We start from the raw sequence: 22839 nt of genomic DNA, 5'->3' as shown, positions 1-22839 counted from the left end.
GGGCAGCCCGGCCCCGCTCCCGGCCGGGCCCCGAGGCTTTCCGAAGGGGTCCCAGGCCGGGCTGAAGCCCCCCATCCCCTCAGACCCCCAGGGCCCTCAGCCCTGCCGAGGATGCTCCACCTCGATCCCTCTGCGAGACCAGCACCCACCTCCCCCTTGCACCTCTGCAATTAGCGATGGCAACAAGCGAACGGCTTGCAGAGAGCAAGGAGGGCTCGGGGAAGGGCTGCAGCCCCCCCAGCGCCCAGCCCAGCACGGCTCAGAAGGGTCCCGGGGGCGCTGAGCCCCACCAGAGTGGCGGCACCATGCAGGGAAAAACCTGCATCAAGGTGACAGCCAAGCAGGCAACGTCCCCTACCCTGTCCTCCGTGGGGACAGGGAGCTGTGACCCCTCCCCGGGGGGAGCACCCCCGGCAGGGGAGATGTCGGGGTGCCAGCAGAAAGCAGCCCAGCACGCAGAGGACTCACCTGTGGGCACAGCAGCCAGGAGCAGGCCCCACGGCACCCCCACTTCACTCAGCCCAGGGAGGAAGGACTGGCAAGCACACACACCCAAACCCCTGCCACCTATGATAACAATTAGAGACTTATTTAATTGCGAAAATAATTGCAATTGAAGTGTTTAATTACCATACTAAGCAGGAAGAGCTGCTCCCGACTGTTTCGGTAGCACTCCCGATCCATCAAACAAGATTTGGGGGTTGTTTGGGGTTGTTGGGTTTTGGTGGTGGTTTTTGGTTTTGTTTTTGTTTTTTATTAGATTGCAGCCCTGGGGGGATGAAGAGATTTGCTAATTAGGGTCCTGGAGAACAGCCACCAATTCGCAAACACTTTTTAATTTCAGTACTAACAAGGCTGGAAGGGGGAGAAATCCAAAACGCAGAACATCTGTGGCAGTGCCTGGCTGCACTGCTGCCGCCCCAGCCCCTCACCGTGTACCCTCGGTGCATGGACCAGCCCGATGCCATGGGGATGGGCTGGGGCTGTGCCAGCACGGACAGGGTGAGGCTCCAGGTCCCCACATCCATCCCCCGTCTGACCCCATCCACTGCGGTGGCTTTATTGGTGCCAGCTCATCCCAGCCCTGGTGCCCTAAGGGGGCAGCATCAGAAGACTTCTCCAGGTGGCATATGGTTTTGTTCTCCCCTACACAGGTGAAAAAAAAGGGAATTAAATTATCTCTACAAGCAGCAATTCTGGGAGAAAAGGCTTAGGAAGCTGCTAAACAACACCTGCTTTCTCAGATAAGAACTATTGCCCTGCTAGCCAAGTGCACGGGGACATCCCCACCCCCTTGTCCCCGCGGGGACACAGGAGCCCACCCTCACCCTGCTCCCACCATGTGCTTTCCATCGTCCTGGGCAGGGGCCAAACCCCACAGAGAGGAGTCGTGGGGAGGGGGAGGCACACGGGGGGCTGGAGCTGCTGCAGGGCTCTGCGACATCCCCATCCCCAGAGCACCGCTGAGAAGCAGTGGCTGCCGCGGGCCAGAGGCAAAGGAGCGTTTTTATTTCTTTTTGATAAAAGAGAAACATCAGTAGAATAAGAAAAAAAAAAAAAAGTGTGTTGGCATTTTTCAGGCTGCCATGTGATTTAGCACAGAGGAGATGGAAAGGTGGCAAACAGCCCCAAGCAGACAGAAGAATTAGAAACTTTGTTTTAGAAATCCCAAGGTTTGGTTTTCTTCAATAAAATGCATGTAGGGTTCACTCACCCGGCAGTTTTGGCTCTGGGGTCTCAAGACTCCAGAAGGGCTTTGGGGTCCATCCCCAAAGTGTCAAGAATGACACTTCCAAACCCAAACACCTTGAACCCTAGGAGCACGCCTCCCTTCCAGCCTGAAAGCGATGGGAAAGGAGAGGACCACTGGGGACCCCCCGGGCTGACCCGAGCCATTTTCTCCTGGCATTTCCCCACTGGGTGTGAATGCCACTGGTGGCTGTGCCAGTGGCACAGGGACAGGCTGAGTCCAGCCACTTCAGCTCCGTGGCCCAAGGAGGGTGGCCGTGGCACTGGGGATGTGGCCGTGGGACCACAGAGGGGACAAAGCCACTAGAGGGCACAAGCAGGACAGAAACGTGTCCCCACGCAGGACATCGCCCACCCGCACAGGGCAGCGGTGCCAGCAGTCCCCCAACCGCCCCCCCCCCCCCCCCCCCCCGTCACCCTCCCACCCGGAGCATCCCCCAAAAGCCCACCCTTGGCTCAGGCCCTGTGAGCCCCAGGGTTGGTGTCACGACGCCCTCCGGCCCGAGGCACGTGGGACTGATGCTGATTAAACGCATCAGTGATAATTAATTTCTCAGAGGGTGGATTTACAAGAAAGCTCTGGGGTGAATTCTGTTCCTCCCCCTCTCTTATCCACTTCTCCCCGGGGTTTTAGCAAAACTGACACAGAAGGAGGAGGATGGAGCATCCCCGAGGAACGCCTGCAGCCGTGCCCTGCCCGGGGCTGGGTCCCTGTGCAGGTGCAGGCAGGGTGACACGAAGGTGCTGCTCGTGGCTGTGGAGTGGGTGACATCTGTGGCTGTCCCCACCCCAGGGCAGGTGTCCTGCAGCAGCACGTGTGTCCTCTGTGCCACGGCTCCCTCCAGGCACTGGCGCGAGGCCGGGCTGGATGCAAATCCTGAGCGAGAAGCCCCTGCAGACAGCACTATTATGCAGGGCTCTCGATCCTTTTTGCTTAATGGGAGGCATTTTTCTGTTTCATTTCCCCTACCCTCGGAGCTGAAACCGCCTTTCTGCAGCAAAACAAGCCAAGCCAAAGAAATCCTCCTCTCCTTGCAGCTCACAAAGTCCCCTCCCTCCGCGGCAGCAGCAATGCCCAGCGCACAGGGCTCCCTTTCCCCAGGACACGTCACTCTGCAGAGGGACAAACGGTCCCCAGCCCACGTTTCTCCTGCAGGCACCACGTCCCGGCCTACATTTGGGTCGCTTGTACTCATTCCTGGGCTCCGTGCACGGCCCCCATCCCACCGCCGTGGTCACCGTGTGGTTTTAGTAGGACTGGGGACCCCACGGCCCCCACAAGCCCTGGCCAGGCAGCATCCCCCTGCCCCAGGGAGCCAGCACGGGGCCATCCGTGAGCAGGAGGATGGGATTCATGTGGAGGATGGCAGCGAGGGCATGTGGGGACACCCTGGGGACAATAGGGACAGGCGTACCGACAGAGCTGCGGGGTTTTGTTCTCTCCATTTATAGATCTGAAAACAGCTCTACAAGCAGAGCATCCCCTTGGCCCCCCTCCGCCCTCCCTCCCCCAGGGCTCCATGCCTGCCTCGCTTGCTCGGCCTGTTTCAAGGTTGAGCTAAGTCCACCGTTCGTTATTGGGTAATTAAGCTCTTAATTAATGGGCTGGTTTCCCCTCAGAGCCCTGCCAGCGTCTCTTGGCACTCAGCTCAGACAGGGCAGGCAGGCTGCAGGAGCCCGAGCCGAAGGAGCCCCCGGGGCACGTCCAGGGAGCGAGGGGCACGCAGGGATGAGATATCCTGACCACGAGTGATGCTTCCGTCTGCAAACCCCAAGCCTAGAAAACATCCCAATTTAAACAAATAAATACATAAATAAATCATTCGTTATATCCCTGCAACCTCAGCAGGTGCCCCTGCCCTGCCTGGGGACCGAGCAGAAGGAGGCAGCAGCACCGAGCTGGCCAGGACGTGGGATCAGCTCATGGATCCCGCCCCAAGCCCCTGCCCGCCTCCAAAAACGCAGCGAGAGGCAGCCAAGTGCTCGTGCAGAGCCACCAGCCACTGCAGGGGCTGTCCCGCAGCACTTCGGGTGGTTGTGCCCTCATCGGGCATCGCTGCCGCCCTGTGCAGGACAGGGCATCCCCCTCGCCCCCAAAAACACAGGGGGCAGCAGGGCTGGGGTACGCACCCGGCATCCCCGTCCCATGCGTGCGGAGGAGAGGTGAGGCTGGCTGAGCCGTGGGGAGCTGACGGCGTTTCATTGAGGTTTTATCTCTGCAACTGGCAACGCGCTCCTCCAGGAGATTTAGTGGGAAGCTGCCCGCTCCCTGCCAACAAGGCTGGTTTTTTTTCTACAGAAAGCACATTATGCATCAAAGTTGAAATTCAAATCCCTTTTCCTCCTCTCTCAGCACATATTTACGAAGCTCCAGATATTCCTTGGTGCATCTTTGTTTGCAGAGGGCCCTCCGCCTGCCCTCTGCCAGCGGTGCAGGAGCTCGGGAAAAGCTCCCGAGACCAGGCGCTGGGCGCACAGAGGCAGCTGAACTTCTCCTCCTTGTTATTGTCCCTCTTGGCTGAACTGCTGCTGGGCAAGCAAAGGACCAGCGAGCCTGCTGCAGCCCCTGCTGCCTGCGTGTGCTGGCTGCCTTTTGCCCATGCACAGCCCCAGAGCTGCTGAGCCCCCCCCACGGACCCCCCAGGGCTCTCCCCACCAGGGCTGCTCCTCTCCCAGGCCGCTTTGTGATTCTTGGGCCTCCCCAGAGCCTCCCAGCCCCAAAACCAGATGTGCTGTTTTTTTTTGTTATTGTTTTTTTGCAGTGGCATCCTGAATGGGGTTGGCAGAAAACAGACCATTTTTTTCCCAATAATACTCCGTTATGCCATTTTTGGGGTGTTCTTCAAACACGGCCGCACCAAGGGGGAACCACCCCAGCCTGGAGCCTGCCCTTGGTGTAAGACGAGGGCACCCACGGGTCCCCAGCCCTTGCAGGCTTGCTGCTGGCAGCCCGGGGGGCAGGGGGGCTCCTTCCCCCCCCAGCCTGTCTCCATGCGTCAGGACAGGCCCCGTGCCTGCAGTCACTGGAAAATCACGCTCCGTTTCCAAAAGGGAAAGCAAAGTGTAAATCTCTCTCCCAGACACGCATTTGTTCCTCTGCAGCGAGAAAAGTGGTGAAAGCTTTAATTTCAGAGCTGGGAGGGAGAAGAGAGAGACAATAATATATCAGCAGCACCCCGATCGCTGAGGAAGAAACCATCGTCTGTGGGATTAGAGGGACGCCGCCGTGATGCCCCCCTCCCTGGCTGTCACCCAGACAAGCTGCAGGTGTCCCTGCCGACCCCACGGCTCTTACCTCGCTGCTCTCCAGCTGTGGCCGGGGGAAATTCGGCCGCCTCCTCATCGCGGTGGCGATGACGATTATCTCACAAGTGTTTGCCCAGGAGCGCTGGGACCGGGGGGAGGGGGGGGGGGGGGGGGGAGGCAGTGATTTATCTCACCCCCCCCCCCCCCCCAAGCTGGGTTTGGCATTCAGCACGGGCCGGCCGCGGCGCTGAGCTCTCCCCCGAGGTTCCCTTCATAAGAGGGAGCAAATTCCACTATCTGTCGAGGGGAAAATTTGCATTTGAAATATCCTGCCTCCAAATGTCACCCGGTTTGATCCCCTAAGCTGAACAAATGCGGCGGAGCGGGGAGGGGGCCGGGGCTTGCCGCCACGGACCGACGGGGGGGAAAGGAAAAGCCCAAGGTTAAAAGCATCCGTGGGTGTTTGATCCTGGGCCGAGGTCGGGGATGCAAGGGAGCCCAGCAGTGATCTTCCTCCTCTTCCACCCTCTGTCAGGCAGGACCCCGGGGAACGGGGATCGGAGGCTCAGCCACCCAGGATTAGGGATTTGGTGTTTGAGATTTTATTTACACAATAAGACTTAAGCGATTGCTGCATGAAGTGTAGGTGGATTCTCTCCGATGCCTGCAGAGGGATTAGTGCCTATAAGGCAGCGAGAATGAGCTAAAAATTGGAGAGATCAAAGTGCAGGAAGAGGAATCCCACGTTCCCAGTGATGCTGAGGGGAAGGGAGGAGGATGCCAGTGGTCAAGCCTGAGAAGGTTGCAACTGGCGGCCCAGGACAGCCGGGGGAGAAGCATGAAGTGATCATCCCTCACCCCTGCTCCCTGTCCAGCAGGACACCCTGCTGCCAGGTACGGGGGGGTCTCAGGATCCCCCATGGCCGAGGTGACCCCACAAGGAGGGGACAAGCTCTCCTGGTCCTATCCCCACAGCCCCCAGCCTGCCGCCTCCTGTGCTGAGCCGCCCAGACGAGCCTTCTCCTCCTGACCTTATTAAAGCCGCAGGGCTGCATGAACTGATTCGATTAAAGCGGGGCACGAAGCACCATCCCCGGCAGGCGAGCGGGATGGATGGATAAGGCGTGAAGTCCCCTCGCGCCCGGCGCCTCGTTAGCTGTGTCTGCACGGCTGCGTGCCACCTCCCTGCGGCCATGCCGAGCTCTGCTTGGGGCTGGGGCAGCCACCAGGTTGTGCCCAACACATCTGCCAGCTGTGGACCTCAGCCCAAGACCCCAGGACAGCCCCAGGGACCTGTGAGCCCACACCAGGCTCAGGGGGTCCCGGTGGTTGCATCTGTAGGTGGCAACATCTGCAGGCAGCTCCTCCTTGCTCTTCTGCACCTGCATGGACCGAGTTTGCTTCATCACTTGGGCTTTGAGTGCTCAGGCAGAGGCAGGAGGTGCGTGATCCCACCGGGCATCCCCAGGCCCCCATGTCTGAGCCTTTTCCACTCTCAGACACACGACAGAAGTTTCACCCTCATCCCCTTCCTGAAACCCGCATGCAGTCAGGCGTTCCCTCCCCGCTAATGAGTCTGCAACCGTTTGGAGAAGGACTAATTCCTTCCCTCCTTAATGCATGGGAGCTTCTTACGCTAAATCTATACAGGCACAATTAGCATTATTCATATTCCATATGCTCCGCTCCCTGGTGATGAATATTAATCTGCTCCCCGCTCCCAGGCACTGGAGATAACGGCGCTGCACTGCGCCGCGGCGGCACACGCCGAAGGAGCGCTGCCGCAGGTGGAGGGAGTTTCCCTCCCGCGTTGGGAAGGGGAGGCTCTGCAGCTTTTTGGGGGGCTGCAGGGCTCCTGCCGTGGGCAGAGTGGGTTAATGTCGGGTGTTTGCTTTGCTCGTGCTGATCTGGGACCCCCAGGGCCACCCCCGTGCTCCCAGCAGAGGTGGGAGCTGAGCGGGGAGGGGAGCCCGGTGCCCCCTGGCACAGGCGCGTTTTGGCAGCCTGGGGAGTTTTTGGGGGTCCTGCACAGCACCGGGGACCCCTATGGGACAGGGCAGCACGAGGTTATAGGGTGTCCCTTTGCCTCTGGTGGGTGCTGCCCGGATGACAGCCCCACAGCTGGTCCCTCTGCGGGCAAGCTGGGGTGCAGGTGCAGGCACCAGCCCGTGCACAAAGCCCAGCTCAGCTCCACGGCACAGCTCCAGCCACGCCAACCCTGCCCTCTGCCCCTAACCCAGGGCCGGCAGCACCAGTGCTCAGCCCCTTTAAATCCCTGCGCTCGCAGAACGTGCTGGGACGCCGTATGGGGAAAAATAAGGCAAAGAAATGATTTTCTTCTCGCTGGAAAGCTTGGAGAGCTGCCTGCTCCTCGGCAGCGCCTTGCCAGCCCTCCCACGCACCGCGCGGCGAAGGACTGCAGGGGCCAGCATGGGCCAGGGGGGGCGGGGGACCACGGGGGGCCCATCCATGCCAGGGTCCCTTCCCTCCATCTGTCCCGTTCTCCGGGACCATTCCCCATTCCTGCCATCCCTGCAGGGGCCCTGGGCTGAGACCTGCTCCCGAGGGAGCTCATTGCTCTAAAAAAGCAAAAACTCACCCCAAATCCCTGCCGGACTCCCCCAGGCTGGGCCCACAAGGAGTTGTAAATTGGAGCCAAAGAGATGCAGGGGCTGGGGGGCCAGGGGGCAGGGGGGGGGCAGGAGGGAAGCCCCGAGCACCCCCCAAGGTCACTTTCCCCCCTGCGCCTTCACGCCAGGATGGGTTTCTTCATTACTTACCCAAGCTGTAAATTGTCTAATTTGGAGCACACCATTTATCCCTGATGTGCACTTGAGCAGCCAGATTTTGTTTTCAGGTGTGTAATTAATTTTTTTTAATGTGATTTCTCTCCTAGGAAACCGCAAACAAACAGCTCTGGCTTTCGGGGCCGGGCTGCTGGGGTGAGCGGCGGGGCAGGGCACGGGCAGGCGAGAGCAGAGGCCAGATCCTGCAGGGTGCGAGGGGCCGGGGCTCTGCTCCCACTGCCCGGCTTTTCAGAGCCGCATCCTTCAGAGCCTCACCGCAGTGGGATGGAGAAGCCTTGCCCTCCTCTTTTTCGGGCTCAGAGGGTTTTCCAAGCGCTGGCCACGCTGGATAACACCAAAATCCAGGCTCTGCAGGGGCAGGATCGTCTCTGCCCCCCTGCCACCCACCAGCACCCGGCCTCCCCCGTCACTGCCACGCACCCCTGGCAGCAGCGAGGGAATGCAAGAACCTCTCTCCCTGCTCCCAGCTGAGTCTGCTGGGAATTACCATTTTTATTAAAATCTACCATGTCCTTGGCTGCGGGGAATGTGATTTGCTCCTGGAATGAGATTACGGAGCTTCCCCAGGAGCTGGGATCGGCCTCGGCGACTTCTGCCCTCACGGCATATCCCCGTGCCCGGCTGTGCGCGGGTGCTGGTGACATGGAGGGGACAGGGACGCTGCTCCGAGCCCAATCTGCTGCGTCCCTCTATCACGGGTGGTTTTCCAGATGAAAGGAGGTGAAAATCCCTTCCCTTTGCTGGGCAGGGCCAGGCAGGGGCTCTGCAGGGGCAGCAGGTCGGGGCTGGCTTTTTGCGGGTCCGGGGCACGGGTGCAGCTTGGGGGAGCAGGACTGGGGGCAGAGCAGCCCCGAGGGTGCCCCCTCCATGCATGGGTCACCTTGTGCTGCTGCTGGCACGTTTCCTCACTGTCCCACCGGCTGCAGCCGCCTGCAGAAGGTCACTGCTGCAACCCCTGGAGAGGAGGATGCCAAGGGCCTGACACCTCAGGGGGTTCTGCTCATTCCCTTCTCTGCTCTGACTCCCCAGGAGTGGTCCCCAGGCCATGGAAGGGGGCTGAGCACCCTGCGCCCACCCCATTTATTTCCCTTTGTGCTGGGGAACTGGCTCCCAAGGAGCTGCTTAGCATTCGGAGCAGGTGCCTGCGCTGTTTCAGGACAAAAACTCTCAAGTTTGGCTTCACAAACACATTGATCTTCGGTAGCCTTCTACAAAGGCTGGCATCTCTGCACCCATCTGCTGAAACCGGTTAACAGCAGTGGGTCCCAGCACTGTGGGGCCAGGCTCGGCTCTCCCAGACCCCCAAACACACGGCCACCTTCTCCCCAGCGCCTTCTCCTGCAAGGTTTGGTGCCGTGCGACTGCTACAGGCTCATCTGCCTAACGGGCAGGGCTGCTTTATCTGCCTTCCCTCTCCTGATAAGGGCCTGGCTGCACGCTCGCCGCCCCGAGGAGATAATACTTAAATAGCTTCTTTTCTTACACTTCACGTGGGGATTATTATGCCTGTCTTGAGTCCCCCCTTGCTGCCAGCACGGGAAAAAATCCATCGCAGCGCATCACCAGCGCGCAGGGCAGCACCACGGGCCGTCCCCTCGCACGTCCAGACGCGGAGCTGAGCACCCCCAGCACCGCCCGCACAGCACCAACGCTGCCACCAAGGTGACCCCCCGCCACCCCCCCCCCCGGGGCCCGTTTCCTGCACTTTGCTCCAAAGTGTTTGCTTAGGAGTGGCTGCAGCTGCCCCGGTGCCCAGCTGCGTGCTGCAGGAAGGAGCCACGTCCCCTGCTGGGCCCCGCATCGCTGTCCCCACGGCCACGGGAGAGCCACAAGCTCCCCGATGACCGACTGCCAGGCTCCAGCGTGCAGTTTTGGAGCTGACGGTCTGGTATAGACAAAGGCAAAGCGGGAGGCTCCTGGACAGCACCTTCTCCTGCTAGGAGGAATGGCAAGGGCAGTGGTTCCCCTTAGCAGGGTGAAGGCTGGGGAGAAAAACGACTATTGATCGCCCTGCGAGTTCAGCAGCGAGGCAAGCACGGCCGCGATCGATAGCGCTGGAGAGGTGCTGGGGCTCGCTGGGGGATCTGCTTCTGCCTGGGGCGTGGGGACGAAGCCCGCACCCTGGCAGCACGCAGCACAGCCCTGCAGGGTGCAGCCCCCACCGTGCAGCCCCCCTGGGCTCCCCGTGCCCACGTTTCCATCCTGAGGAGGAGCAGAGCAGCGATGCGTGCTCGGACACAGCAGGGGCGAGCGGGCAAAGCAGCCATCCCATGGCCACAGCTTCCCACCCTGGTGGCACAGAGACAGCCCCAGGGACCCTCTGCCAAGGGACCCGGTGGGCAGCCCACCCTCGGGAGCTCAGCCCCTGCCCTGGCTCCCCACAGGTCCCTTCTCGTCCCCACGCCTGGAGGTGCCTGGTGGCAGCGAAGTTTCCAGCCCACTCACCAACCTCAGGGCCAGCTGCCCCACCACCCGCAGGGCAGCCGGCATTGGCTCAATGGGAGGAATGGGGTGAAAAGCCAAGATTTCTGTCCTGCCAGGGGAGGATGTGGGCAGAGAAGGCAGGACTACACTTCCCAGAGTGCTCCTGGCCCTGCCTGCTGCCTGGGGAAAGGCTAAGGGACCCAGCCACCAGCTCCTCCCTGCTCCTAAATTATTCTGATTATTATTTATTTGTGGTTTTTCTGCACTTAACTGCCTGCCTCGTCCACTTAATCGGGGGATTATTGCCCTACCTGCCCGTCCGCCAGAGCCCAACTCATTACTGGGGCTTATTTATTAGCAGCCAGGCAGCAGCAGCGCACCCTGCGGCTCCGTCTCCTCCGGCGCAGGCAGCTGGAGGCGATGGAGGGAAGCGAGCCGGGGCCACGGCAGGGCCACCGACAGCGACAGGGCCACCGGCAGCGAGCATGGCCACGGTTCTAACGGGAAGGTGTCACGGCAGCCTCCTCCGGTGGCTCACGTCAGCCCAGGCCACGGGACACCGCCGCTCTTGGCAAAGCGCAGGGGAAACAGCGAGAGCCTGGCTGAGCCTTCAAAGTGCTGGGGAAAGGTCAGAGGCACGGCGCTGTGCTTCTGCTTGCAGGGAGGGACGCGGGCTCCTCGGCACGGAGGTGGCAGCTGAGTGGCAGCCACGTGGCAGGGTGACAACGGCAGGTCACCGGAGCCCGCAGCGGGCTAGCAGAGGGGACGGTGCCCCCGAACCCGGGAGCAGCCGCAGCACCCCCGGTCCTTATTCGGACTGCTGCTCCCATCTGCAGGCAGGAGCATCGGGGAGGAATGTGGGACGGAGCACACGAGCACGTTGATAAATAAAACATGGGGGGAGGCAATCAGAGCTGCCCACTCGGCCGCCAGCTGCGTGGGATGCAGTGGCTGCGCGGGGGGGGGATCCACAGCCGCACCTCCCCAGCCACCGGGGCCGCGGCCCCAGCGCTGCTCCGCTGTTTGCAGCCGCGTTTTGCAGCCTCAGCACCGGGGGGGATTGATTTATTCATCAGCCGCTCCATCCTGCACCAGCCCTGCGTGCCACGAGCCGCGGGTGATGTGATGAGTGGCACGCAAGGCAGCAGGGCTGGCGGACCCCGCGGGGGGCTCCTGGCTGGCCTGCCACCCCCTGCCACCCCCTGCCACCCCCTGCCACCTGCTGCCACTGTGCCAGGGGGATGAGGGACACTCTGGGGAGGGAAGCACGAGCATTGCACTGCCTCGGGGCTGTGGGGTGTTAAAGCAGCTCCATCCTGGACCCCCTTCCAGGATGGAGAAGCAGGAACCACTTTTTCAGAGGATCAGCGATACCGAGGGACAAACCTATTGCAGGGACAAAGAGCAAAAAAGGGAAAACAAGTCCCTGTCCCCTGCCAATCCACTCCCTCCGCTCCCCTCGGCCCTGCTCAGACCACTCCAGCTCCCCTGACCTTGGTTTTTGGAGACCCTCCAGCACTTTACACACTGGGGTGCAGCACCCCCAGGCTCAGAGGACCCCACGTCTCCAGGTGGCCCCCGCACTGCCCCACGGCCAGCGACCGGCTTCACCCCCACAGGAGGGGGAACGGCTGAGCCGGGGGGAGAGAAGTGCTGGGCCCTGGTGGGGGATGGATACGGGGGGGGATTGCTGCTGGGGGGCGACAGGTCAGGAGGAATGGGCAGGTACCGGGGTGGCCAGGAGCTGGGGGTATCGGGGTTGTGTCCATATGGGGGGGGTCTGCTGGGGGCATTGCAGGGAGCGGGGACGTGGGCAGGTGCCGGCAGGGAGGGATGCGCAGCGGGGGCGATGCCTGGGCACCGGGACACACACACACACACACACACACGGCCGGGTACCGCAGGGGACTCGCCACCAGCGGGGGCTGCCGGCGGGGGCGCGGGGCGGGCCGGGGGCGGGCACGGAGCCGGCCCCGCCCGGGAGGCCGTGCGGCGGAGGGGGAGCCAGCAGCGGGGCCCCCCCCCGGACCGCTCCGGCTCCCGCCTCCCTTCCGGCGGCGGCTCCTTCCCTGCGCCGGGGGCGGACGGGGCGGACCGGAGCCGCACCGAGCCGAGCCGAGCCAGGTGGGTGCGGGGCCGGCACCGGGCACCGGGCACCGGCAGCCGGGGGCGGGCCCCGCCGTGCCGCAGAGCCCGGGGAGGGGTGGGGGGGGGAGGAGAACGGGGATGGGGATGGAGACGGGGACGGGGATGGGGCCGGGGACCGGCCCGCCGAGCCTCCCGGGGCCGCCGGCTTATGTAACGGGGCGGCGGCCGCGGGGCTGCGGGCTGCGGCATGCGGGCTGCGGGGCGGGCTGCGCTGCGGGGCGGGCTGCGGCTGCGGGAGGCAGCGCTCAGCGGGGTGTCCCCCCCCCCGTTCCCTTCCGCGGCTGCCCCCCTTCTGCATCCCATCCCCTCCCTTCCCTCCGCCCCGCAGGTCGGGTGGGGGGGCCGGGGAAGGGCCGTGTGTCCCCCCCATCACACCGGGATGCGGCGCATGGGGGCCCCGCAGAGCGGGGTTGCGGGCAGGGAGAGGCGACCCGCACCTCCTGCCACCCTCTGCTTGTCCCCGGGGGCAGCTCCCCGTACCTTGCCGGGCTCTCCCCACGCCTCCCCATCCCCGTATCCCTCCTGGGGACTCACAGCCACTCGTGGGCCACCCCTGCTGCATGGCAGCTCCGGTCCCTGGGGTGCCATCCATCTCCTCTCCCTGCCACAGCACCCCCAGGCTCCATCCCCGTCCCCCTGCCGCGTCCCCGGGGCTGCGGCACGCAGGGCAGGTGGCTGCAGGGACCCAGGCCTGGCAGCACGCGGTGGCAGTGCCACCCGCATGGCAGGAGCATGACCGGGCGGCCGCTGCTCCAGGCAGGCGGTGCAGGGAGTGGGAGCAGCAAAGCGGGGCTGGCGCCTTCGCTCCGGACAGGGCTCCTGGCTCAGGGCTTCGCTGCCAGCCTACGGACACCGGAGAGAGTTCTGCCGGGGCAATCCGGCCCCGGAAAATGTCTCGAAGTCTCCCTTGGCTGTGGGCTGAGCGTTTGTTTCTTCGATTGCTTCTCGCGTGCTAACATTAGTATTGAAATGACCCCGAGCAGGCAGAGCTATTAACACCTCGCAGCGCCCGGAGGATGGCTGCGGTTCGCACCTTGGCTCATCCCCGGCTTTCCGCAGCCGCCTGCTGCCAGGCACAGCCCGCCAGGCCCGCTGCTGCTCCTCGGGAGCCGTGCGGGGAGCGGAGGGGCTGTGCGCCGAGTTTCCCATCACCGTTTTAGCACCGGCGTTGAGTCCCAGCAGAGGTCATGTCCCCACCGGCTGGCTGCAGAGGAACCACCCGGCGTTCACAGCAGCGTGGCCCCAATCCAGTCCCACCGCTGGGCACCTGCCCGCCCCAGCTGGTGGCAGCCGACATGGCACCGGCCCCACCAAGGGGACCCCGCTGTCCCCGAGGCTGTCCCAGCACGGGACCTCACGAGCTCCTCCTGCCCACGGCCTCCGTGTGTTCCCAGGCAGACCTTCCCGTTTGTTCCTACGCCGGCGTTATCCCCGAGTTTAACCGATCCCTCTCCCTCCCCGGTGTTTACTCGCCGGGTGTATTTATAGAGAGCAATCAGGCCTGCTCAGCCCGGGTAAACAAGCTGTGCTCCTGCGGGCTGCTCTCGCCTCAGCGCTCCTGCTGCTCGTCCCAGGAGCTTTCCCCTCCGCCTCTCCCGGCTCCACGGAGGCCCAGACCTCGTGCCCGACCTGGGCTCTCCGGGCTGTGCCACCCGGCCGCGGTCTCCCCGTCGGTCCCCAGGAGCCGCCGTCACCGTGCCCGTGCCGCTGTGTGCCGCAGGTGCCGGCTCCTCCTGCCGCCAGCGGGTGCAGCGGCTGCGGCCCAGCCCAGCTGCTGCGGAAACACTCAGGACCATTTTTCATCTCAGCCCGGCCCCTGAGCCCCGCAGCGGTGGGATCCGGGCCTGCCCTGGCCCGTGGACAGATGTGCAGGAAGCAGTGAGGTGTTTAAGGCTGAAGGTTTGGGTTTGAGGCACGCGGGGTGGCAGAGGGGCAGGGCACAATGTGACACCTGAGATTTCTTGTCCCCCTGTGGCAGGCAGGATGGGTGCTGCTGCCCTCAGCCTGCCCTGACGATATTTCCCCCGAGCGCAGGGGCTCTGTGCCTCCCCCCCCAACACCCAGTGCCTGGACACGAAGCTGCTGCCGGCCCCGAGCAGGTCCCCAGGGCATCTCCTGACAGAATCAATGCTTTGAGATGTGGCCCCGCGTTTCCCACCCCACGCAGCCACTGCTTCCCGTCCCCAGCCCATCCCCGGGTGCCACAGACACCCCAGACGAGCTCAGCTCTGAAAGCGGGGTGCTGAGAGCAGGAGGTGCCAAACAGAGGGGCCGGGGACCCGCCAGCGGCCTCATCTCAGGCCTCAGCTTCACCCTGGGGGCTGCCTCATGGCCAGGCCACTCGCCCCGCTCTGCTCTTCCCTTCCTCTGCCTCGCCTCTGCCTTTGGCTGAGGTCGGCGCCTGGACAGGCAGGCAGGCAGGCAGCCTGAGCTGCTGCAGCTCTCCCCGTGAGCCGCCCAGGTGAGAGGCAGCTCCATGCTCCTGGCAGGCTCTGCTGGTTGCAAAGGCAGGACATAAATAAATAAATACAGAAGCAACCCAACCCCGCACTGCTCTGGCCCAGAAAAGCAGTGCCCTGCAGGGACCCGGCCGGCGCAGCCCCCAGCAGCCCCCCAGGACCCTCTGCATCTCCTCGGGGCCCCACGCGGGGAGTTCCCCCTCTCTGACCGCGCTGTGGGGTTTCGGCAAAGGATGACAGCTGATTTACACCCCAGGATGTGGCCGGCACAGCAAGGACTGATCCTGTCCCAGCTCAGCTCCTCTCCGTGGTGCTGAGCTGCCTGAAATCCCGGCCGCCCCCAGCCCCCGTCCCCAGGGTGGCCCTGCAGCCTGTCCTACCCCGCTCCGAACCTTCCCACATCCCGCAGGAGGCAGCGCCTGTCCCCAGCTAAGGTCACCTTCACGCTGCCGCCGAGCCCTTTCCAGGCTGAGCTCTCGGCGCCGCCTTTCCCAGGGAAGCAGCCGCATTTCGGGGGTCTCCACGGGGGTCTCACCGGGGTGCGAGGGGCTGGCTGCCCACCCTGCGCCCTGTCCCCAAACCCAGCGCTGTGCCGGGGAGCTCGGGGTGGCCCCTGCCCCTGGGGCTGGGACCCAATTCCCTGCTCTCCAGTGCAGGAGAGCGTTTAATCTCTTTTTAAATAAAAGGCAGACGTTATCCCCGGCAGCCCCCCGTCCCCCGGTGTCACCGTCTGAGTGTGTTTTCCCCTAGCTCCCCTGGGCGTTTATCTACAATTTGTCCTGGCAATTCCCCGGGGCTCAGGAAAGGAGCTGGCTCTATGTTAGGATAAATACATGACTTCCCCGGGAACCTGCTCCCTGAATCACGCAGCCCACGCTGTGCCCGTGATGGGCACCGGGGTGGCACCAGCTGCTCTGTGGGGACAGGACACGGTGCCACCCCGAGACACAGCGGCAGGGTGCCTGGGTGTCTGCATGGCCCCGTCCCACGCAGCATCCCCTGGGAGCATCCCCTGAGCCTTCCCAGCCTGACAGGGGCATCTCAAGGACATTCGGGGCAGGGACAAGGAAGAATCCCAGGCAGAAGCTTCCCGAAGTTCATCCAAAGTTGGGAGCCCGAGGAGGGAAAGGTTTCCTCAGCCCGCAGCCTTTGTTAAGGGCTTTTGTTTGCCTGCTTATTTTAACTCGCCGCTACCTTCTCCAAAGGAGAAATCCATCATCTGAGAGCTGAGGAATGCAGAGTTAATGCGAAATTTTAAAACCCTCAAAGAGCGAGAGCCCGCTAAATAATTAATGTAGGCAGCCGAATTGCCGGGTGTCTGCAGAGGGAGCGGAGCCCTCGGCCGGGAGCCCTTGGCCAGCAGCGGTGCTGGTGTCCTTGGGCCGAGAGGAGCAAAGCCCCCAAGGGGCTGCCACCTCCTGGCAGTCCCCATATGCCCGAGCCCCGGCCGACTTGGTGGCCTCGGCCACAATCACTTCGTCCTGTGCTCTGTGGGGTGTCCCGTGCTGTGTGGGGTGTCCCGTGCCCTTTGGGCTGCCCCTCCAGCGCTGATCCTCCTGCCGCCGGTGTCTCCCGCAGGCCCCGCTCTCCGTGCGATGCCCACCCGCCCCCACGAGGCCCTTGCCGCGCTGCGTTAGGTGCCGAAGCCCGCGGACGCCCAGCACTGCACGCACCAAGGTAGGCAGCGCGGCCCCGCTGGGGGCTCAGCACCGCGGGGCTCAGTCCTGGCGAGACCCCAGTGGGGGCAGCAGCTCTGGGGTGGACGTGGGGCACGGTCCTGCCTTGGGACCCTGGCAGGTGACGGTGATCGTGGAGGTGGTGTGAGGAAAGGGGATTTTTTTTTCCTTTTTTTCCCTTTTTTTTTTTCCTTTTTTTTTTTTTTTTCCTCTGAAAGCCCCCAGATGGGAAAGGTAGGAGCCAAACCCCGCTGGAAGCAGCCAAGAATGATTTTCTGGCCAGAGCCCCAGCAGCTCTTGGAGCGGCGCCGTGCCCATCCAGCGTCACACCGCTGCGGAAACCCCGAGTGCAGGCGGGCTGGAGGCGGCTTCATCCTCACCCCCCTCCCCCGAGCTGCCCCCCCAGACCAGGGCTGTCACCCTCCCCGTGCCTTGATCCCGGCTCCCACCGAGCTGCAGCTTGGCTGGAGCCCCGACACCCAGATGTCCCCCCCCCTGCCGCCACTGAGCCCCCCACCGTGCCGCCATCTGCTGCCGGCGGAGGACGGGGTGTCCCCAGCGCTGGGACCCTCGGTGGCTCTGGGGCATCTCAGCTCCCAGACCTGCCCTCTGTGGGGCCGCCCCCCAGGGAGGAAGGTGCTCACCCTCCTCTGCAGGTCCCATCCCAGCACGGAGCCCAGGAGAGGGGCTGGGGGGTCCTGGGCACCTGCTCCCCACCCAACCCCGGCCACCTCTGCCATCACTGGCCCTGGATGTCCCCTGCCAGGGCAAAGGGATGGGAATAGGGACGTGCACAGGCTGGCTCCTTCCTCAAAGGTGATCGCTGGGGCTGCCGGGGCAGGGAGTGACGGGGAGGCACCGTGGGGGCTCGGGGGGGCTTTTGTTGGCTGCCCGCGTGGTGCCGGGTGTGCTGCACCCAGCTCTGCTCCGCGCCAGCCCCTGCAGAGCCGTGCGGGTGTGCGTGCCTGCCATAAATATTGGTGGGGGGGACTCAGTGCAAGGGTGCCTTTCTGTACGGCGTTCGGGATGTAAATGCGCTGAGTACCTGCTGCGTGGGCTGGGGAAAGCCGTGTGGGTGCCGGCACCGAGGCTGAATGCACGGGGGCTTTGCAGGGGGAGGCGGAATTTGTCCTGCTGGAGGTGGGAGGGGGCTGGGGGAATAACCCCAGGGGTCGTAAAGCTGCTGGGAGAAGCGGCCGTACCCGCAGCAAGCCCTAAACCTTCCGCCAGGGACTGCAGAGAGCGGCCACTGCTCCCCCAGCCCGCTTCCCGCGCAGCCCAGGCAGGATAAACAGGGGCTGCAGTGCCTCTGTTTAACAATGCACGGCACAGAGGCACCGGCCTCACGCTGCTCCCGGCAGCCACGGGGACAAGGAGCCGCCGCTGCAGCGTGCGGCCAAGAGGGTGCTCGCATGGCAGGGGGTGGCGGCAGCGGGGTCGTGTGCCGTGGTGCTGGCAGAGCCGTGGGGACACGGCCACCTCGGGGCTCTGTGGGGGCTCGTGGGGGCCGGCAGCAACGGGAAGGGCTGGGCGAGCAGAGGTCCCCAGCGCAGGGCGCAGAGCAGGGCAAAGCCGAGGCTCTTGGCCACGCAGTGGCTGGAGCTGGGTCCCCGCCCCAGTGGGAAATTCAGCCCCTCACACGTTGTGGGCGCTGCCTTTAGGGGCTGCAGTGGGAGCGCTTCCCCTCTCCGGTACCTTCCTGTTTTTTTTTTTTATTTCCCAGCTGTGCCGGGAAAGGCTGGAGGCAGCGGGCTCGGGCCCCTCCTTGCCCCCCAGCTCCTCCAGCCGCAGCCACCCCAGCTGGCACGCCAGCCCAGGACGAGCGGGCGCGTGCAGCCCTGCAGGCACAGCTGTACGCACAGCTCCTGCTAACAGCCCCCCGGGGGGACACGCACGGCCCTCATTGCATGCGGCCCCACCACCCGGCCCCGCCACCCATCTGCCGCAGCACCTCCCTGCCACCCACGGCCCGGCGCACGCTGCGCCCCGCGGCACGGAGCCGCCAGCACCCAAACCGCTGCCATGGACGGGCCGGGGGCACCCTGCGCACCCCCGGCCCCATGGGCAGGCAGGAGCCCAATGCTCAGGGCTGGCCCATCAGCAAGAGCGCTGCGGAGGGGTCGTGGTAGGGGTGCAGCCGGGTCTGCGGTGCCGCTGCTGGCGGGGCCATGGTGGTGGTGCAGGGCAGCAGGGGAAGCTGCGGCGTCGGCCCCGAGCGTGACAGTGAGCCTGGGTCCCCCCTCGCACAAGCACAGTGTCACCGCGGGAAGGACAGCGGGTGGCAGGAGCTGTCCCTGCCCTCTGCGTGCCCTGACCTTGCTCAGGAGGGTCGGCTCCGAGCTGATTCTGCAGCACTCGGGTGGCTGTCCTCATCCCTGTCCCCATCCCTGTCCTCATCCCTGTCCCCATCTCTGTCCCCGTCCCTGTCCCCGTCCCTGTCACTGCCCGGCGCCAGCCCCAAGGGGGCCAGGGCTGCTCTTCAGAGCTGCAGCTGCTGCCTGTTTTGTGCTGCCTCTTCCCCTTCTCCCCGCTGCTGTTTTTGTTTTGTTTAAGAGGCCGGGTTACGAATTTTAAACAGGCTCCTGAAAAACCCAATTACCTCCAGAAGACAACCTGATAAAAGCTGCCTAAGTGGCACTGTGGAAATCGCCTTGTGCAGCAGCCCAGGGAAAACCGACGTAACAAAGCCTTTGGAAATAGAGTTAACCACTTTTAATCCCTCGGTGTGATGAGGAGGGCCAATAATTATTTTCTGCAGAGATTGGGGGGGGGGGGGGGGGGAGATAAATAAAAAAACTGCCCTGTGGTGCCGAGGGGTTGCAGCAGGCCGGGTTGGTGGCGGTGCAGCAGGGATGGGTGCAGGCATTCGGGCACCCCGGCTTTGCCCAGAAGCTCTGTGAGAGCCCACGGGTGCTGTGACCTTGCAGGGTCCCCGTGCAGCGGCAGGGCCGGGGGATGATGCCGGGGCATTGCTGACCCCGTGTGCTGGGTGATGCAGCAGCAGCCAGCCCCCTGCCCGTTCCCCAGCACCAGCGGGGAGCAGCGAGGCACTGCCGGGGTCCTGGCACCTGCCCCAGCACCGTCCCTCCTGCACTGCCCCCGCGAACCGGCACGGAGGAAACTTGCAGGACTTGGCAGCACCGAGAGCTTCCTCCTCCATCTGGCCACGGCGCTGCTCCCCCTTCCCTCCCCGTCCCTTCCCCTCCTGCCTCCCCTGGCCAGCACCAAAGAGTCCCCGGGCAGCTCACCCAGCACGGCGCCAGGGACCACCCAAGGCTCACCCCAAACCCACCACCACCTCCCAGTGCCACCAGCATCCTGCCAACATCTGCCGGAGCCCGTGGCGTGGGGACGGAGGCGATGCCGCCCCGGCTCCCTTCCCGCGGGGCAGAGCTGGGTGCCCGCCAGCCCGCCGGCTGCTGGCACCGGCAGCTGGAGTGCCGGGGCGGTTGGCCGCGGCTGCCGGGAGCCTCGTGCTGCTGGAGGCAGCAGGGACGGGGGCCGCGAGCGCCTCGGCTGCTTCACCCACCTCCCCCTGCCATCAACACCCTGCCTGGGGTCCCACGCTCGGGGACAGAGCCCCGGGCAGCCCGCCTGCCACCAAGCCCCGCGGCGTGAAGGATTGGCCCCGCTGGCGTGGCCAGAGCTCCTACTGGGACCAGTCCTTGGGCACACTGGGAGCTACTGGGGGAGGATGCGCTTAACGAGCCGAAGCATCTCCAAAGATTGAAAGACTCGAGGACCCATCCCAGGAACAAAAGGAGGCGTTTGTCAGGCGCTGAGAGACGGGCTCGTTAATTCCTCCTGGCTGTCACACTTATCTGTAATGAATTTGTGCTCCGCTGTATTATTTTTAATACAATAGGAGCGGTGCCGCCCGCCCACCGCCCGGCTGCCGGGAGCGCTGACGTCAGCGCCCGGAGCGGGGCTGCTGCGGGACGGACGGATGGGTGCACGGGCAGACGGACGGGTGGACGGACGGACGGATGGGTGGACAGATGGACAGGCCAAGCATGTGCCCATCCCACCGCCCCCATGCCCATCCCGCAGCTCGCAGCGGGCGCAAGGGCAGGAGGAATTTTTGCATGGAGGTGGAAAAATGAGTTGTTGGTCAGGGTGGGAGGAGGCGGAGGGCTTGGGGCGGGCGGAGGAGTGCGCTTGGGGTGGGGGGGTTTGGGGTGCTGTGAGCAAGGGGTGAGCAGGAGGAACATGTTCTCCGTGCATTATCCCCGTGCTGAGAGCCGTCTGCCCCTGCAGCCGTACGTCGTGGTGCTGAGCGTGCCCGTGTGGGTGCGTCGGTGCCGTGTGCCCCACGGAGGTGCAGGGCTCTGGGCTGTAGCCACGAGTGTCCCCGCAGGGCTGCAGCTCCAGGGCCTCGCCATTAACCACCAGATATCCCCAAAGCCGCGCTCGGAGCTCTGCTAATCTGATTTGCAAAGAGCTCGCCTTGTCTCTACCCGTGCACGGCTGGATTTGTTCGCAGGCACCGGCTGCCCCTCTGCGGGGCGTGGGGTGCGCACCCAGCCCAGCGCCTCCGCGCCCCGAGCTGCGACACAGCCACAGGGGCATCGGGGCCGTGAGGCCACCGCGTGTCCCCAGCACCCTGAGGCCACTGCGTCCCCAGCACCCTGAGGCCACCGCGTGTCCCTAGCCTCATGCCTGGGCACCCCTTGTCTGCCCAGGGGACTCCCCGGTCTCCCTGGGACCCCCTGGTCCCACCCTGGGGGGTCAGCGCCAAGAATTCCGAGCTGGGGGCTCCGCATGGCCGCGCTGATTTATCGGGGACTTTAATAGCTCCCGCAGCCGCCCTGCGCCTCTGCAATTAAGCACGGCTGCTCCTGGAGAGCGGCAGTTATCGAGGCCTGGGCAGAGGCACGGAGGCTCGTGGGGGCTCTGATCCCCTGGGACCGGGGGGGTCCCGGGGACAAGCACAGGCTGGGGCGGCTCGGGGTGACAAATTAGGGTAGGGGGCACAAGCAGGGGCTGGGGGTCACGGTGATGAATCAGGGTCAGGGTGATGAATCGTGGTCTGGGTGCCGCTCGGGGTGTCGGAGGGGGGTCAGCTCCCTGCCGCCGCCTCGCTCGGGCCGTTCATTGCGGCGGAGGTGAATCATTGCGGGGGGGGGGGGGGCGCGGGGGGGCCCCCCCCGGCCCCACCAACACCCCCCGGGGGGGGTCCCGGTGTGTGTGTGTTTGGGGAGGGGGGTCCCGGACCCCTCCCGTACCACCCCCGTACGCGCACACCCGCACTGCCCCGGTGCCGGCGGGGAGCGGAGCGGAGCTGGGGGCGTCTCCCGGAGGGGGGGGGGGCCCAGGCGTGCCGGGGAGGGGGGGCGGGATCGGGGCGGGGCGGGGCGGGGCGGCGGCAGCCGAGAGCCGCGGCGGAGCCGGTGAGTGCCGCGCCGCCCGGTGCTGAACGGACAGCGCCGCCGCTGCGGCACCGGGCGGCACCGGGAGGGCCCCGCGCCGCAGCCAGCGGGGAGGGGAAGGGTTGGGGAGGGGGAGGTCACCCCCCCCGGGGGTCCCCGCGACACCGCTGTCATCCCTTTCCCGTGTCCCCGTCCCGCGTCCGCCGTGTCCCCCCGCCGTGTCACCCCCCCCCCCGGTGGTGCCTGCATGCCCGGTGTGCCCTCCCGTGGGTGGCCGTCCCCGTGTCCCTGCCTGCGCCCCCCCCCATCGGGTGTCCCCCCCCGCGGTGTCCGTGAGCCCCGCTCCGTGGTCCCGCTGTCCCGGGCGCTGCCGGTTTCCTTCCCCCCCCCCCTCTGTCCTCGCCGTCCCGTATCGCCGCGTCTCCGGTGTCCCCTGAGCCCCCCCGTGGCCGGTACCGCCGTGGAGCCCTGGGCACAGCAGACCCCCCCCCATCCCCATCCCCGTCCCCATCCCCGTCCCCATCCCTGTCCCCAGCCCGGTGCCGCGGGGTTCCCCAGGGCAGGAACCAACAAACTTCCCCGGTCCCCGTTGGGGTTCCCCCCCCGCTGCCCACCACAGTGTCCCGGACGGTGGGGAGGGGGAGGATCCACAAGGCTGCGGCACCCACCGGGCACACACGCACACCGCCAACTGCACGCACGGTGCCAGCACTGCCGGCACCCCCAGCACGCACAGGGCACACGGGGGGGGGGGCACACACACACATGCATGCCCGCCCCCCCCCACGCAGCACCCCCGCAGCCCCACACACGCGCACGCCGTGCGAGCAGCCTGCAACACCCCCACACGCCCAGCACGGTCTGCAAAGCGCCGTGCACGCCCCCCCCCCCCCGGGCCGCCCCCACGCCCCCGGCCCCGCACACGCAGGCACAAACCCTGCCCGCAGCCCCCCCCCCCCCC

General features: G+C 65.0%; 2 protein-coding genes and 1 long non-coding RNA gene across 12 annotated transcripts in view; 1 reads left to right on the top strand and 2 right to left on the bottom strand.

The window, feature by feature from the left end:
* LOC118173699 (serine protease inhibitor Kazal-type 5-like) overlaps positions 1 to 7975 on the bottom strand; it is a 103102-nt gene extending 95127 nt beyond the window's left edge. Inside the window, exons 1-3 of one of the 9 annotated variants that reach the window (XM_035338491.1) lie at positions 5045 to 7973; positions 1715 to 1838; positions 631 to 1146 (exon numbers count right to left, since the gene is read on the bottom strand). In XM_035338491.1, coding sequence (XP_035194382.1) covers positions 631 to 684 — 54 coding nt within the window. In that variant the 5' untranslated portion in view covers positions 685 to 1146; positions 1715 to 1838; positions 5045 to 7973. Of the gene's footprint in view, positions 1 to 162; positions 337 to 630; positions 1839 to 5044 lie in introns of those variants that run through there. The other 8 variants (XM_035338492.1, XM_035338499.1, XM_035338490.1 and 5 more) reach the window with 8 other exon arrangements.
* Positions 7976 to 12201: 4226 nt separating this feature from the next.
* The window catches only part of CPLX2 (complexin 2), a 13908-nt gene continuing 3270 nt past the window's right edge, over positions 12202 to 22839 (top strand). The window contains exons 1-2 of one of the 2 annotated variants that reach the window (XM_035338521.1): positions 12202 to 12350; positions 16412 to 16510. The gene's annotated coding sequence lies outside the window, so the exon portion shown is untranslated. Of the gene's footprint in view, positions 12351 to 16411; positions 16511 to 21859; positions 21900 to 22839 lie in introns of those variants that run through there. The other variant, XM_035338522.1, reaches the window with a different exon arrangement.
* Positions 18210 to 19552, bottom strand: LOC118173712. Its single transcript, XR_004754360.1, has 2 exons — positions 18505 to 19552; positions 18210 to 18460 (listed from the first exon to the last, which is right to left on the bottom strand). It is a non-coding gene; the product is annotated as an uncharacterized LOC118173712 (long non-coding RNA).

Source organism: Oxyura jamaicensis, chromosome 13 (genome assembly GCF_011077185.1).
Source record: "Oxyura jamaicensis isolate SHBP4307 breed ruddy duck chromosome 13, BPBGC_Ojam_1.0, whole genome shotgun sequence".
Taxonomy (NCBI): domain Eukaryota; kingdom Metazoa; phylum Chordata; class Aves; order Anseriformes; family Anatidae; genus Oxyura; species Oxyura jamaicensis.
This window is presented reverse-complemented; position numbering and strand designations above follow the sequence as displayed.